Source organism: Chlorocebus sabaeus, chromosome 4 (assembly GCF_047675955.1).
Source record: "Chlorocebus sabaeus isolate Y175 chromosome 4, mChlSab1.0.hap1, whole genome shotgun sequence".
Lineage (NCBI taxonomy): Eukaryota > Metazoa > Chordata > Mammalia > Primates > Cercopithecidae > Chlorocebus > Chlorocebus sabaeus.
The window spans coordinates 24,046,090-24,063,891 of NC_132907.1; the positions used below are offsets into that span (position 1 = coordinate 24,046,090).

The window sequence follows — 17,802 nt, forward strand, 5'->3', positions numbered from 1 at the left end:
AACTTACCAACAGTGGCTCTAATCAGAGGAGAGGAGTCACCAATATTATTTAAACATTCACTTTTAATAAAGTCTGTTACACCATTTGGGAAGTTCTGAAAGTGTGCTTTCACATTATTCTTCAAGATGAGACCACTCAATGATCTTGTGGGTTCATCTGTAATAAAACAGTAATAGTATTGAGTTTTGAAGTAGTCTTAATTTCAAAATGTGCCGATAACAGTAGTTTTAAAAATATTTATATTCAAAAGTTGACTGACATTCAAACTTGCTATAACCAGTTAAAATAATTATAACTGATTAACAAAAGATTAGTGTATGATTTATAGCTCAGGGTTTTTCAACCTTGACATACTGACAATTATTTGTTGTGGGGTGCTGTCCTGTGCATTTTAAGATGTTAAGTAGCATCATTAGCCATAGATTCCAGCAGCACCCCTCCAAGTTGTGTTAACCAAAAATGTTTCCAGATAATGTCAAATGTCTTCTGGGGGTTAAAATTGTCCTTGGTTGAGAACCACTGATTTAGTTTGAGTTAATTTAGTTTACATATATGGCCACTGTGCTTGAGCTTTATTGTTTCCTGATATAAACATCATTATAGAGCTGGAAGTATTAGTCATTAAAAACATCCTTTTTTTTTTTTGGTTTAAGGGCTGGGCGTGGTGGTTCATGCCTTTAATCCCAGCACTTTGGGAGGCCAGGAGTTCAAGACCAGTCTGGCCAACATGGTGAAACCTCATATCTACTAAAAACCCTCAAATTAGCCAGACATGGTGGTGTGTGCCTGTAATCCCAGCTACTTGGGAGGTGGAGGCAGGAGAATCATTTGAACTCAGAAGGCAGAGACGCCAAGATCATGCCACTGCACTCCAGTCTAGGCGACAGAGTGAGACTGTCTCAAAAACAACAAAAAATTTTTTTGAAATCATTTTCCTCCAGTGTCAAAAAATATAATATTGGAAAAATTAAGTGGACAAAGAATATATAAGATCATCTTCATGTAACATATAATTGCTGTTAATTTATATCATGATTTTCATTTGCCTCTGAACTTAAAAGCAAAAAAAAAAAAAAAAAACTCCAAAAACATTTAAAGAGTTTCCTTAAAATAGGTTTAATCCATAGATAGTATTTACAAAATTTCAAAAAGCAACTTAATACTAGCAGAACATAACTGATGGCTTTACCAGTTGGCATCAACACCAACAATATTAGCAATAGCTAACATCTTCATTAAACACTGCTAAGTGCTTTTCAAATGGCACTGCACTTAATCCTTACAACTTCATGAGGCAGGTATTATTCATTCCATTGCACAAGTGAAGAAGCTAAAGACTTTGAATCATTCTTCAGTATTACCCTCCTCTCAAAGGGCTATAAGATGAAGAGCTGGTGTGTTGAAGAGAACGTTATTTTAACACCACTGTTTTACCTGTCTTCTTAAAAAATAATATATTCCAAGCTTGTTCTAGTTAGTATGATGTTCCCAAACTCTGACTGGCACTGAAATCTTCAAGAGTGAAGCACATGTAGAGGCAAAAAGAGCATTTTCTCTGCACACAACTTCGCTCAGGTCATCACAGCACTATAAAATCTTGTATGTCATCATTTAAAAACTACTTTTCATTTTCAACTACAACCCATTCCAATGAGTAATTTAAAAGGAAACAAAACATACTTTTAAATTCTCTTAAAAGTTAAAAATTGCCATGAAATAAATGAAGTCAGATATTTAACTTCTTCAAGCAATAAACTTGCCTTAAATTACCTGTTAATAATTCACCCATATAATTATTTTAAATGGCATGACTTCGTTTACAAGAAATATAGCATATTGTTTTTACCATAAAGGTTATAAGATGAAGAGTCTTAATAAACCACAAAATGAAGTGAAACAATTCAATATGAGAAGTATATACTCTCTTAAAATCCATTTTAAAAATTCAACGACTAATGATTTCCTTTGTTTTAAAAAAATTAAGACTATTTCAGTGGACCCTCAATTTGTTCATTTGTAAAGTGAGAGAATTAGAGCAGCTGATCTGAGGGCTCTTATAGATCAAAAATTTTACTCTACAATTCAGTGATAAGATTGCTAAACAAGCATTTTCATTTAAGATATTACTTGTATTGCTGCTTTAATATGAACGGCCATGATGCAAAGGTTTTTTTAAAACAGAAAACTACATGCAGCAAACTTGTGTCCCAATCTTCCCAGGGAAAAAAAATAAATGCATAAACGCAACAAGAAATATCAAGTGTTATACCAACGTAAAACTACTGCATCCTTGGAGAAACTGCATAATGAACATAAACACATTTTAGGGTCAAGAAAATCCGAAAAATATCCTTTCCAACATTTTATGGTTTTGTAATTAATGCTCTGTGAAAGCAATGGCTTCCAAACTCTCTTGCCACTACTGAACAAGTTGTATGTTTGTGTTTTTTTAAGTACTTCTGAAGCATCCCAGGCTGGAGTGCAGTTACACAATCATAGCTCACTGCAGCCTTGACTTCCCGAGCTCAGGTGATCCTCCCACCTCAGCCTCCTGAGTAGCAGGACCACAGGTGTGTGCTACCATGCCAGCTAATTTTTTATAGAGATGGAGTTTCACCATTCACTATGTTCCTCATCTTGAACTCCTTGCCTGAAGCAATCTTCCTGCCTTGGCCTCTCAAAGTGCTGGGATTACAGGCGTGAGCCACCTTGCCTGGCCTGAAGTATCCTTATATTCCAAGAAAGAGCCACCTTGCCTGGCCTGAAGGAAGTATCCTTATATCATAAGAAAGCTTTACTCAAGAGTATAATATTGCAACAATCCTAACATTTAGAATGTAGGATGAGAACATGAGAGTGGACAGCTTAGTGAAAATAAATAAAAATTTCAAATAAAACAATTACAGATTTAAAAAATCCATTTATAAAATCTTAGTAAAGAAACAAACAGGTTGATCACAAACTGTGTCAGAAAAATTTCTATATTAAGCAGCAATGTATCACAAATATATTTATCAAACTAGGAATATTAATTGCTGAAAGAATTCTTAGTGTCTTAAAACCTAGACTTACGAGTTCTCGATTTTCTATTGTGTCCTTCATTCACAAATTAAAATCCCCCAAATTAACTACAAAATCAACTGAAAATAATTCAAAAGAAATTGCTGTGTATGAATTATGAAAATCTGAATACAGGATCAGTGAGATTTTTACTACACATTAACACTATTAACCTGTCAGAATTTGGAGCTAAAACTTTACAGATGGTCTGGTTGTCTAAAACTTGTTATTTCCCAATTCCAAGAGCATGGATTTTATTAATTGCACCATACCTTCTAAAACACTAATCACTGAATAGGGTACAGTGCTTTCATTTAGAGGCCAAACAGATGCTCAATAAATATTTGACTTCCAGGTGTCCACAATGTTTCAGGAAGGGAATACCCAAATAATGCTACCAGAAACAACTCTCACTACAATGTAAGCTCCTTGAGGGCAGTGAGTTTTGTCTGTTTTGTTCACTTTTCTCTCCTGAGCCTGCAAATTGCATGGCAAAGAGATGGTGCTCCATAAATATTTATGAAATAATGTCTAGTGGGATACATTATGTATTATCAGAAATAATCAAATGACCATGTTATTTAATAATCAGACTACTCAGGCTTTAAACTGTCATAGAAATAATTTAAATTTAAAATTAAGAGTCATGAAAAAGTTTCATGTATACTGTTAGAAGTTTCTTAAAAACTTACAAAAGCCTACTTATGAATAGAATGATCCCACTTTTTGCTAAATAATTTTAAAATAGTATGTGGCCATATAAGAGCAGAGGAGGACAGAATTCAAGAGATCAACAATAATTATCTCTGGAAGATGCAATAATTTTTCATTTTGATTATATGACCTTTCAATTTTTTTCTACAATAAACACATATATTCAGTTATTAAATCCTACATTCAATCTTTGTATTACAACCTTTGTTATATCCATCTATACGTATGGAAGCAAAACATTAGACTTTGCAACAAGTTTTTTATCTGCAAAGAATTAAGTAACTTATTATACAAACACCCAATTAAAAATGAATGCTGGCTGGGCACAGTGGCTCACACCTGTAATCCTAGCACTTTGGGAGACTGAGGCAGGCAAACCCTCTGAGGTCAGGAGTTCAAGGTTAGCCTGGCCAACAAGGCAAAACTCTGTCTCTACTAAAAATACAAAAAAATTAGCTGGATGTGGTGGCGCATGCCTGCAATCCTGGCTAATAGGGAGGCTTAGGCATAACAATCGTTTGAAGCGGGGAGGCAGATGTTGTGGTGAGCCAAGATCGCACCACTGCACTCCAGCCTGGGTGACAGAGTGAGACTGTCTGTATACATAAAAACAGGAATGCTTATTAAGCATCTAAATATTGAGTGGTATTAACTAAGACTGTCCATCCCACATCTATAAAGCACATGGTTACTACAAAATGAAATTATTTGAAATGAATAATTCTCAGTACACTTAAATAGGTCTTAAAGAAACTTTAGTTATCAATGCAAATCCTACTTACCTTCAGATTTTAATTTTGTAAGAACAAAAATCAAGTAGTTGTTAAAGTCTGGATATTGATTAAGTTGTTCCAGTTTCTAGAACAAACAGTAGTTAAGGAAACTTGTCTGTGTAATCTCAGTGAGAAATTAAGCGTTTTTAATCTAACAATCAAGGATCTCTTTGGTGATATTTTCAGTCCTGCATTTTTTTTTTTTTTTTAACTAAGGCTAAGGATATCTTACCAAATCTATCAACATGTTATTTCAAAAACACACTGGTGCTTGCTAAACCTCTTAGGTGCTTTATGGCTGAAATGTATCAATTACGTGCAATACAACATAAGAAAGTGCCAGCTTCAGCATGCTCAATATAGCAAAAAATATTCAAAAAAATTCTTAGATTTCAACTTCAAACCACTCTAAACAGAAAGGCATTTAAGTATAAAATGACAAAAATAAAAGCATTCCAAGTGAAAACAAGTCTCTCAGAGTTAAAGATCATTTACAGAAATTAACTTTATAGAATAACTTAAAAAAAAACTTTTCAGACTCATTTGTTCTTTAGAATCCAAAAAGATAAAGTGCCATTTATGCACCAGGTTATATATCTTACCATAAGGTCAGCATTATGAGATTATTGCACTACAGCTGTACAATTATTCCCCTCATCCCCAAGATTTAACATTTCCAGTGACACCAACTTTCAGGTATTTCATCGCTATCAGGAGGCAGCTGTGACAAAATGCTCTATTACATCTTTCTTCAAGCCCTGACTCCCAACCCCTAACTAATATGCTTCCCAATTGTTTTACTACACAAAAAGATTAAAATGTTTTACCCAACAAACCTAAACTTCTGATTAAATCCATGAATCAAACTTCAGCAACTTTATTAGCTATTTATTACATACTTGAATACCCTCAATGTTTAGGGGTCAGAATGTAAACGAACCAACAACATAGCCTCTAGTAAAATTCCAAAGTATAACCACTTTCTCCAACCCAGACAGTAATTCTTGTTTCAGTGAATGGCCAAGACTAACAGCATGCTGATATGCCGATGAATATTTCAAAACTATTTCCTGATAAGGTTTACCTTCTTACAACTTGAGCTACATCTCTTTATCCTATTATAGTGGTCTTTCAAAAAGTACTCAAAAGCCTATATGAAACAATAATTAAACATATTATCTTCTTAGGAGAGACAAAATAAGGTACTCTGAAACAGCAGTATATATTTTTAGCTGAAGTAGTTTTCCTCTCACAGCAACAGAAAGTTGTTCTTTCTCAGAGGACATGCTAAGTTCCAGGCACACGGAAGAAACTGTAATTGACTACCAGCCCAAGCACAGTACTGAGCATCTGACGTGCCTAATAAATGTAGACTGAAACAAGAAATTATGATATATGGTGCCACAGAATAACTGCAATGCAGGATTGGGCTTAGCTAATTTAAGAAAGTAGTAATTGTATCATACAATACCTGTAATTAATCAACTATCAACTTCTATCATTCCTAGAACTAAGACAACACAAATTAAGACTAAGTCATAGCAGGATTTACAAGACACAAACGGCAATACACTCCGAAACTGTTCTTTCCTCAGTACTAGAAGTATCCAAACAAAATGGCTTTAAAAAATCCAAGCAGATCTAAATCATTATCCCTTCCACTTTTAAATGGGAAGTATTATATTAACCAAGAAGGTACGCACTAATTTTGTTATCTATTGAAGGTTTTAAGTTACGGCAATGCAGTATTTCTGCGAAACCCTCGGGGTAAATAACTTCATCTTTATAGATGTTTTGAATATAAATAAACACAAACACTAAGAGCTTACTTACCAAACTTCATATCAAGTAATTTTGCTGCTTATTGACAAATATCAAGAGGCTTTTCTGCAAAAAACAGTAGACTTAACTAACTTCTTTAGGCTTAAAAGATCGGGGGTTAAAATATTATTCATGATATAATGAGTGAATGTTTCCTTCACTGGATCCATTAAGAGCTCTCCATTTGAGCACGGTTTAGGGCACTATAGAGAGCATACGGAGTAGGGTTTTGGTTCTCTTAACCTTTTCTCTCTGTAAAACCGTAGCAACAGGATCACTACACCAGCACACTCGGTAAAGACCTAGATAACTGTGCAGTCAGCCTCGAACCAAAGCTTTAAAAAGAAAATCTCATTTGGGTGACAAGGAGCTCGCAACAGGTGTTAACACCAGTAACCCCAGGGTGAGGCACAGAGACCCTTTCCCCCCACCTGTAGGTCCCCGGCCTCTTTAGGGCAAGGACGTGGAAAAAAACTCCAGGACCCACACAGCTGCAGTTCAAACCCCGCGCCAGCTCCACCCATTTCTGGCCAGTCAGGCGGCGAGCTCCGCCGCGCAGAGCGCCCTCCACCCGGCCTCCCGCTCGGCCCGCCGCCCCCACCCGCGAGGCGCATTGTGTGGGCCCGGGCCGCTCCCGCTCGCCCGCTCCCTACCCCCGCGGCAGGTCAGTGGCGGGCGGGGACGTGGCGGTCCGGCCCGCGCACATGTAGCGATCCCGGGCGGCTGCCAGGGGCCCCCGCCTCCCGCGGGCCGGAAGCCGGGGGCCTCCGCAGCATGAGCCCCACGCGGCGGCGCCCCCAGCCCAGGCACCAGGGCCGCGTGCGCTAGTCGCCCGGCAGGGGTAGCGACGGCTTCCCCCGCGCGCGGACCCAGGCAAAAGGCCGGCCTCGGAGGGCGGGGGAGGGGCAGAGGCGGGGGCGACTGGAGCCCCCGGCCGCCGGGAGCTGGGCCGCGGCGCGGGGCGAGCTGCCCGGGTGGCGGCCAGGCCTCGGAAAGGATACTTGTTGCACGGTTCTCTGGATGGTGGTGTCTGGGGACTGGGACTCCTTCAACAGCTGCAAGATTTGCTGAAGCCCTTGCTCGTCAGGTTTCCACTCATACTCCATCTTGGTTTGCTGCAAATAAAGCCAGACACAGGAAGAGACGGAGCAAATGTTACTCCCGGTGCACAGGCCCGGAGGCTTCCCGCGCGCAGCGGACCCGTTCTCCCAGCCACCACAACCCCAGCGTTCCCCAGACGCCGCGGACCTGCCTGGGGTGCCCCGAAGGAAGTCTCGGACAGTGAAACCCGGCGGAACTGCTCCTGGCACCCCGGCCGCCAACGTCTGCTGCTGCTGCCGCCGCGGCCGCCGAGCGCAAGCAGCCGACCAGACTGAGTCACCGCGAATTTGCAATCTGGCCCCAAGATCCGCTCACGGGAGCCCCCTGGGTCCTAGTGCCACGCAGTTTTCTCCAACCCAACCCATCTCTAATTCCGTCCAGAAGATTACTACTGACTTAAGGGCTAATAAAAAGTCAAGTCCTTATCAAAACCCCTGCGAAACACCTGAAGAGATCTGTTTTTGGTATATTATTTTACATACACATGGCGAATTAACGCAAAATGATTGAAATAGGGTAAAAAGGTTGTTAATTTCCCTGACAGTTCAGCAATAATTAGAAGTCATAAAAATGTTTACAATTCAATTTGATATATAAAGCACTAAAAAAGTCTAAAATATTGATGCAGTCACAACCTACATCTCGAAAACCATTAAATGCAACATCTGCAGAACCTGACTAAAAAAAAAAATGTATTCCTGCATAAACTTCAACTTTTGAACTCCTATTAAGTGAAATAAATTCCATTATGAACAAACTACATTCCATAAGTAAGGACTTTGGGTCGAAGAAAATACAAGAAAAATAATGTAATTTTACAACTGGGTAGTGTTTAATTCCATTAAAGTATTTTCACATACTACAGTTTTTCATTTGATTCTCATTACAACCTAGTGAGGTATTATTTGCCTCGATGTGGCAACTAAGGCGAAAAAAGATCTGAGCAAACAACCACACTTAATCACTGAAGACTGAGACATGAATATAGGTTTTTAAAGCTACTATGAGTTGCATCTGCTACAGTCAACTGAAACTATTAATGACATTTTTCACTAAAACTAAATGCTTAAACAAAAACAACAAAATGTAAGTATCAAGCATGACTTATTTGTAAAAATCAAACAGTTTGATAAAGGAGAGGATTTTTAACATGAAAAGTCCCTTGCTAGTAGGGTTTAGACAAACTACTACCTTTTCACCTCTCTAGTTAGCTTTTTCTTTCTTTTTTAAAATGCCTTTTCCTCTCTCTTTCACTCTTATTTTTCTGCTTAATATCCTGTAGTCTGACTTTGCTCACCAAGTTCTAATGACTTCATAAATGGCCCAATCTAATAAACTGTTCTTAAAAAAAACCGAAAACAAAACCACCACCATCCAGATATACAATGTATTAATGCTGTAGTGTTTTTATTCTAGTCTTCATTCTATTTTTTATGTACATTATATTTTATAATAATGGGACTGTCCTGTTTCTTGCCTGACTTCATATATCATTAAATATTTATTGAAAATATTTCAATAAAAAGTTAATAGTATTCCATTGTACCACTGTCATCATTTATTTTTATATACTTTTATTTGATACAATACAGACACAAAATTGTACAAATGATAAGCATATAATCCATAGATGGATTTTTACAAAGTGAACCCATCTGTGTAACCAACACCCAGTTCAAGACAGAGATCGCTGAGTACGAAGAGGTTTCTTTTGTGTCCAATCCCAGCCATCAACCCCTCCCAAAGTAATCCCCAGTATAATTTCTATCACTATAGATTTCTCCCCTTCCCTCTTTTAACTTCACAAACTTTTAAAAAACTACAAATATTATAATAAATCAAACAACATGGTTGTATAAGACAAATTAATTCAATCCTATCTCCAGGCTCCCTAGAGAATCTGTTTTATCAGTTTTATGTGAATCTTTCTACAGTCTAATCTCATATATATGTTTTCCTCTTTTTTTTAAGATCATCCTCCATACTACACTAATATTAACTCTACGATGTTTTTTACACATAATATGACATGGCCATAATTCCAGGCCAATACACACAAATTTAACTCACCTTTTAATAGATGCACATTGGTCTTGAGAATGGATAGAGCATAATTTGTTCAACCATCCCCTGATTGGCTTCCAGATTGCTTCTACTTTTTTGCCAGTACCAACAACACAGTAAAAAAATTCTTGTACCAATGTCCCTACATAATAGTGGCAACCTGGCAGGGTTATTAGGCCAAAAAGTATGTGAATTAAAAAATTTTAAACAGTTACTACCAAATTATTTTCCAAAAAGTTATACAATTCACACACGCCAACAATATGAATGTTTTCTTTATCTCCACCAGCACATTCTTTGAATTTTCATGAAGCTAACCAATGACAATTTAATTTTCCCTGATACTAGTGGGGGTGGGGAACTTAAAGTCTGAGCCTTAGTAATATTAGAGTTGGAGCCGCTACCAGGCATACCCTACCTGCTGAGGTGACATTCAGATAGCCCACTTAACCCCCTAGCTGCCCTTTTAAATAAGAAACTAAAACAAGGGACCAATAGCAGTCAAGTCTGAAAGGCATCTTCATTATCATATCCATCCTGAGGATGGCTGCACCATAATATCAGGCCAATAGCATGCTTCCTTCTTTATTTCTGTCGTCAAATAGGGTTTTCTTTTCAAACAGCTTAGTATTAAGAACATTTAATTTGATCAGCCTATGATGACAGAATAGGTGTTTCCCCACACCTTACTCAAATTATCTGTAACAAAAGGCTCTTAAGAATATTTGATTCAGATAACTGCTTGGTAAGAGTTATCTGAATAACTGCTTAGGCCACTTTGAACTTTTCTATCACATCTTTTTAAAAATTGTGATAAAATCTACATACATAACATATACCATTTTAAGTATACAGTTCAGTGGCCTCTATCTCCAAAACTTACTATATTTTAAAAACCATTAAAATAAGGAAGAATCTTATACCCTGGGCTAGCCAGACATTACAGGGTTAATTAGATAACATCTGAAGTACTTCAAGCTAACCAAGCACATTAGGATTATTATATGAAGTAGAAATCATTTATTTAAATAGCAAACTACATTTATATTAATTAAATAGAATAATTAATCAATCCAATCAATATTGGATTTTCTTATAAAATTTAAATATTACCTGGAGTATTCTTTTTGCATGTGAAGGCTCAGTTTTCTAAATGTCTCAAAAAAAGGAAGTAGTACTTCAAATTTCGCTCCTTTAGATGATACTCCATACTACACTAATATTAATTTTACAACTTATGCCTGATTGGCCCATGACATTCAATGGTGACCAAAAAAAAAAAAAAAAAAAAAAAAAGGCATTTAAACAAGCCAAAATACAGTTATTTGAAAAACAAGATAGAAGACAGCCCCAAAATAAAAAGTAGCCTGCAAGTGGTGAGTTACTGTGATACCATTTTGGACTTCCAGAAGACTAGAGCTTACTTATGAGTAAGTTTTTAACTTAAATTTACATAAAAATTTTGAATTTGCTACAGCTGAGAATCATGTGAGGTAAAGAAGCCAGACTGGCTGAAAAGAAAGTAAAAATATATAGCATCTTCCTTGCTGGATAGTCTGTAAAATATAGTTTAAAAAGCAGACTGGAGATGTGGACTCAACTGACCTACGTTTGAAGTCTAGTTCTTCCACTTGGTAGCAGTGAAAACCTGGGCAAGTTAATTCATCTGAGTCTTAGTTTCCCAACCCTAACACAGGAATACACTACCTCTGTATGCAGATCATAGGTACCTGGCACACAATATATGTAATTTGAAAAATAATAGTTTTAATAGTTAAAACTTTCTAGCATCTGCAAGATAAAATATAACTTTTTTGCATGGAAGAAATCTCTTCATGATCTGGTTCATTACCTTCAGGGACATTTTTATCTATGACTCAACCTCCAACTTTATGCTCCATCATCTTTTCCTGCACCTCTCCTACCTCTGAGCCTTTGCATAGGGATTTCCTGCTGGGAACGCCCTCTTTAAACCTGACCAATTGGCAAACTCCTTCTCACTCTTTAGAGCTACCCTCATTCACTGATTTTCCAAATATTTATTGAGAGTCTTTCTTGGCACTATGATTGATACTGGACACTATTTCTCTTCTGTGTCATTATTCCAAGATCTCCCCACAAGACTTAAGATTATTTTTCATTACAGATCTATGGTTTATAGCTATTTCCATTCTAGAAACTGTCATATTGTATTATAATTATTTCTAGGTCTGTCCTGGCAATAGATCACAAGTTCCTTGAGAGCAGGGACAGCGTCTTTTCACTCTGTTTGCCTAGCAGAGTCTGATTCAACAAATACTTGTTGAATAAACGCTATTGTTGTTGCTATTAATTCAACTGAGTAAATATTAAGTTGAACAACTACCATGTGCTCAGTGAATTTTGGAGATTCAAAGATAAGTAAAATATAGTTTTTATCCCCACTAAGTTCTCATTTGGTGAGAGAGGCAGATGAGCTGTCAATGAATGAAGTACATGATAAAGTACAATAGGAAAAGAGAAAAAAAGCAAATACATTCCACCAGGAGAGAAAGATGCATTTTCCCCTCACCTAGTTCAATTAAAATTTTTTCCATCTAATTTCAACTAAATTCAAAGTTAGATGTTTCCATCTATATGCTGAATCACTATGAATGTGAGAAATGTTGCTATTAGTGACGTCATTTCCCAAAATGGTAAACAACTCTTGGTAAGGATCCAAACAAAACAAGGTACAATTGTCCTTCAATAACATAGTAGTTTTGTTTTTTTGTTTTTGTTTTCGTTTTTGTTTTGAGACAGAATCTTGCTCTGTCACCCAGGCTGGAGTGCAGTGGTGTGATCTCGGCTCACTGCAAACTCCGCCTCCCAGGTTCAAACAATTCTCTTGCCTAAGCCGCCCAAGTAGCTGGGATTACAGGTGTGTGCTACTATACTTGGTTAATTTTTGAATTTTTAGCGGAGACAGGGTTTCACCATGTTGTCCAGGGTGGTCTGGAACTCCTGACCTCAAGTCATCTGCCTGCCTCAGCCTCCTAAAGTGCTGGGATTATAGGTGTGAGCTACCCTGCCCGGCCATAGTAGTTTTTATTCCTAGAAAATTCAACATATATTAAAACTCTGCAAAAAGTTCCATGTGTATATGTAAAATTGAGTTAGGCTCTTGGCTCTGATATCTATAAACAGATTTTTTACACCTTTGTGATTATCTAATGAGACATTTACAAGTCATACAAAACTAGGACAATTCTTCATGGTGAACATCTAGCACCTCTCAGCCCTGCCCAGTAAATGACAAGAGCACCTCCCAGTCACTAGGACCCCTCCAGAGAGCAGCACTGCCTCAGTGGAGAATGACTATGGCAGGGAAAGTACAAAGGGCTGTGAAGACATTATGCTAACCCAGTTAAGAGGTCAGGAAAGGACTTCCTTGAGGAAATGACTCTTTATCAGAAACCTAACAGGAATTACCAAAAAGCAAAAGTGAGGCTGGGAGGACCTCATAGATGATGTTAGGAAGCTTGGACTATTTCTTAAGGATAATACAAAGTTTGTGAAACGGGTTTTAAATTGATAAAAATACATGATCAAATACAAGTCTGGAAAAGAATTAATCCTCCTAGAAAGCAAAAATGATGAAGGAGAGGTTCATCTTTTGCTCTATAGCTTCAATATTATGTTAATTTTTAGAATGTGTCATATTTCAATAAAAATGATTTTTAAAACCCATCAGTTTGCAATGAGGGCAGGAGGAGCCATAGAAGACCTAACTGTCCAATCTGCACATAAAATGAAATTACAGTTTGTTAGGGGAAGGGCAGTCATGTTTCACAGAGAACCAAGATGCTACCAAAAACTCTGGTAGTTAAATATTGAAGACTTAAACACGTGCACTATTTTGTTAGTAATAGTGATAGCTAATATTTTTTGAGTACCAAGCAACGTTCTAAGCACTTCACAACTCTATGATGCTGCCCTATTAATTACATTTTACAAATAAGTACATTGAGGCACAGAGAAGTTACCTGCCTAAGGTTGCTCAGCTAGTAAATGCCAAAGCCATGATTCAAACCCAACTAAGCTGGCTCCAGTGTCCAGTCTGGAAGCCCCGATATACTGCCTTTCCAAAAGAAACATCAATCTCTATAAACTGGCAAACTACTCATAAATACAACCATTTGCATACTAAAGAACATATATTTTGATACCTTTGTGGTGAGGTAAAAGAGAAAAGTAAAATCACACTTCACCATCATAAAAGTCATAATAGATCTAAAAAAATAGTAGTATGTATATAGTATGACAATATAATAAAAATGAGATATTTCCATAGCATTGAGTAAATGAGTTAAAAACATTATCAATATAATGTTCACAACACCCCTCTGTTGTAAGTAGGTAGCAAGTATTATTTTTATTGACAAGCAGATAAATCAAAACAACTTAAGAAATTTGCTGAATGTGAATCAGATATGTAGACTTCCACAGAAAATGTCTTATACTGTGTTGTTTTTTTTTTTTACAGAAAAATGCTATGATGAGCAAGGACAGAAAAAAAATCAGAGCTATCCAATGATCTAAAAAGAGCATGCTATTTAAAGAATATAAGTATTTAATAAAACTTTTATGAGAAATTGAACCAAAATTCAGGTATGAAGAGAAAGAAAGAAAAGTTTACAGGCACCTAATGATGCATCAAAATGTTGACAAACTTGTTAAATTATAGCTATCAGTGGAACTAGAAAGTCCTTTAAGAAAGTTTATAGGCTGGGCGCGGTGGCTCATGCCTGTAATCCCAGCACTTTGGGAGGCTGAGGCAGATGGATCGCCTGAAGTCAGGAGTTTGAGACCAGCCTGGCCAACATGGAGAAATCCCATCTCTACTAAACATACAAAAAATTAGCTGCGCTTGGTGGCGGGTGCCTGTAATGCCTACTAGGGAGGCTGAGGCAGGAGAATCGCTTGAACCCAGGAGGTGGAGGTTGCAGTGAGCAAAGATTGTGCCATTGCACTCCAGCCTGGGCAACAAGAGGGAAACTCAGTCTCAAAAAAAAAAAAAAAAAAGAGAGAGAGAGAGTCTAAAATCAGAGGTTATGGATCAAGAAAGAAGAGAAGAAAATGCAAAACGAACTGTTGAGCTCATATTAGTTGCAGAAATGAGCTCAACTAGATTAGAAGGACAGGGACCATAACTCATGTTACACAGTGCTAGGCACATGGGTTTTAAATCATCCTTGATTGAGACTGATGGGTAAATCATCTCGTTCACCATTTGAAAAAATTAGGCTAAGACATTAAAATTTTAACTTTCTGGCATTACAAAGTTATTGTCATCTAAGAGCTGAGAGATTAACAGAACACAGAAAATGGAAAATAGGTACTAAGGAAAGTTTGAATAAATGTATTCTTAGAGTGCCTTTTCTGGAAGAACTTTGAAGATGACTAGACATGCTTACCAAATGCTAAAGTTTACAAATCAACATTAAAAAAAGAAAAAAGAGTGTGGTATCAAATTGAGTGATAAGAAGGAAATCTTGGTCTCAAAATTTGATCCAATCTATAACCAGACACTTCCTATACTTTAGCCCATTTAATATTCACAACAGCACTATGAGGTAGTTGTTAACTCCATTTTATATTAACCAAGTTTCAGAGAGGTTAAGTAGCTTGCCAGCTAGTATGTGGCAGAGTAGGCATTCAAAACCAAACTTGTGTGATTCCAAAGTCTGAACCATGCCTACTAATAACAGCAACCCTGTTATCATTAATGGGTGCTTCCATGTGCCAATTATTATTTTAAATTCTTTAAATACATGATCTCATTTAATTCCGTGAATATGTACTATGATTATCTCCAATTTACAGAAGAGGAACAGGCTTAAGAGAACTTAAGCTATGTGTCCAAGTTCACACAGTAATGAACAAAGCCAGGACTCAAGCCCAGATGCACCCAACTCTAGAGCCCATGCACTGAACTACTCTACCATATTATTCTCGTTCTGCCACCCCACGAATATGTGACTAACCCTTAGAGAACTTAACAGTGGGCAGACTATGAATGGTCTGCGTTATACTACACTTTCCCTTTCTATTCCATGCATCACCAATAATTCAACAGCTCTCTTGAAGAATGTCTACTTCAGGTCAATCACTTCAGATATGATAACTGCACCTTGCTTTTCAGGGCACAAATTTTTCATTTTTAATGAAAACGAAAGGCTGATAGGAGTAATACCTCCCACACATTTAACTTTTGGTTATCTCATTGTCACCCTCAAAACACCAACTCCCTGTTGAGTTCTAAAACAGATTTAACCTTTGCAGTTGGTCTCACTCTGCATGTATGTTTAAGCAACTTAAATCAGTGGTTCTCAACCCTGACTGCACATTATAATTACTGGGAACTTATAGCCAGTTGAGAACCATTATATTAAATCAATATATCTGCTCCTGGCAATTTCCATTATTTCTTACTCTTTAAGCAGTGGTGTTCTAGCTGTACTGGAAATGACAGAAAGCAGAAAAAGAGACCAGAATGCAGGCTGCACCAATTCATATGGGAAACATTACTAATCACTAAAAAAGTCTTTGATGAAAACCAAAACATAAGAACATACTGTTTGAAGTTACACAATAATTTGTACTTCCTAGTAAGGATAAGTACAATGTTTATTTACTTTGTAATTTAACAGTGACAGAGAATGGGTAAGAAGTTCCACTTATGTTGTAAGACAGAAATGGGAACTTGGGAAAAGTAAGTTTTGGGGGAAGTTTATCTCCAGTAAATAACAACAACACACACTAGAAAATTATTATCCTTAACTGGCAAAATATGATTTAAATTTGTATATCAAATCAACTTATCTTGTGAATAACTAGATCTTTCTTCAAATGGCAATATTAAGTCATTCATAAAACTAAACTCTTTTAATAAGCCTACACATTAAAAACCAATTAATCAAAATAATTAGGTCCCTGATTCTCTTAGTATCATAGGATTTATTAATGTGCTTTACTAGGGATTGTCCCACTGCTACATTCAACTGAAGAGTTAGTTTTTAAGTAGTTCAATGGATTACTGTCACTGCCTATTGTTAACCCTAGTCCAACAGTTTTCATTTCTGTGACACAGACTTAAGAAAAAAAGCTTTTTAAAAGTCTTCTTTAAGTATTATACCATGATTATAAATTTCCTTTCAGAACATTGCCAAGTGGTTTTAAGTAAACACAGTGCTTAAAAAGTTTCAAAGTACTTTCATATTTTACCTCATTTAATTTTCAGAACTGCTCTATGAGTTGAGGAAACTGTCTCAGTGATATTAAGTCACTTGCCAAAAATTGCTCAGCTAGTAAATGTTAAGAATTGGGTTGGAATGAATGTCTATTTCTGGTTGAATATTTCTACTACTCCAAACTATTCCTTTAATTCATAGTTCATTAAATATGCAAGTACCATCAATTAAAAGAGTAGCCTGTCTTCAAGTAACACTGCTCTACACTGATTATACATTTGCTGATTTATATGATGATATGCATAAAAGGTGGAGACAAGCTGTAGTACTCTAGGTAAAATAATGGCACTGAATGACAAAATATGAGCACCAGGCAAGTTACTAATTATAGCTACACTTACTGAATTTAAAGAGCTGGTAAAAAAGGCTATGATGCAAATAGCCAAATATTTTCCTATGAAACACATCTGAAATTATAAGTCAATAAAAGGTATAATTCAATATTTTAGAATCCACTTTACATACTAATAAAGTGAGACATACCTAAACAGTTGATAGGAAGCCAAGTTGATAATTAAAAAAAAATTAGCACATTGGGATAACCGTTATAGCTCATTTTGATAACTACAAGTATACTGTTTTATTGCTGTTAGCTTGCTCCTGAAGTTCTGAAGTGAGAGGGATCCAGAAATGTCTTATTCATGTCCAAAGCTGTCCTTGATTAAGTATAATGTATGGATTCAGTATTTCACATTTTCAAGTGTATACAGAAAAAGGAACATAGCACTGTATTTATTGGTAAGGGTTGAATGAGAAAAGGATCAGAGCAGTTTAGACAGCAAAATAGGAAGATTAAAAAAAAGTTAAGCGGTTAGTAGGCTGATTAACATTAGGTTTTACCTAACCATACATTTCTTCATAGAAATCTCACACACAACAGGGGCATATATTAGTCAAATTTCAGTTATGAAAAGATAGACACAGCAGAAAAAATTTTTGAAAGGGAATCAATTTTTACAAGTTTAGTTCCTGAACTGAATCTTGTTCCACATTACTT

The 17,802-nt window shown here is 36.6% G+C and overlaps 1 protein-coding gene across 3 annotated transcripts in view; it reads right to left on the reverse strand.

The window, feature by feature from the left end:
* Positions 1 to 17,802, reverse strand: part of TNPO1 (transportin 1) — a 97,682-nt gene that overhangs the window by 58,576 nt on the left and 21,304 nt on the right. The window contains exons 1-4 of one of the 3 annotated variants that reach the window (XM_007974985.3): positions 7,622 to 7,745; positions 7,371 to 7,484; positions 4,558 to 4,633; positions 8 to 157 (exon numbers count right to left, since the gene is read on the reverse strand). In XM_007974985.3, coding sequence (XP_007973176.1) covers positions 8 to 157; positions 4,558 to 4,633; positions 7,371 to 7,475 — 331 coding nt within the window. In that variant the 5' untranslated portion in view covers positions 7,476 to 7,484; positions 7,622 to 7,745. Of the gene's footprint in view, positions 1 to 7; positions 158 to 4,557; positions 4,634 to 7,370; positions 7,485 to 7,617; positions 7,746 to 17,802 lie in introns of those variants that run through there. The other 2 variants (XM_007974979.3, XM_007974971.3) reach the window with 2 other exon arrangements.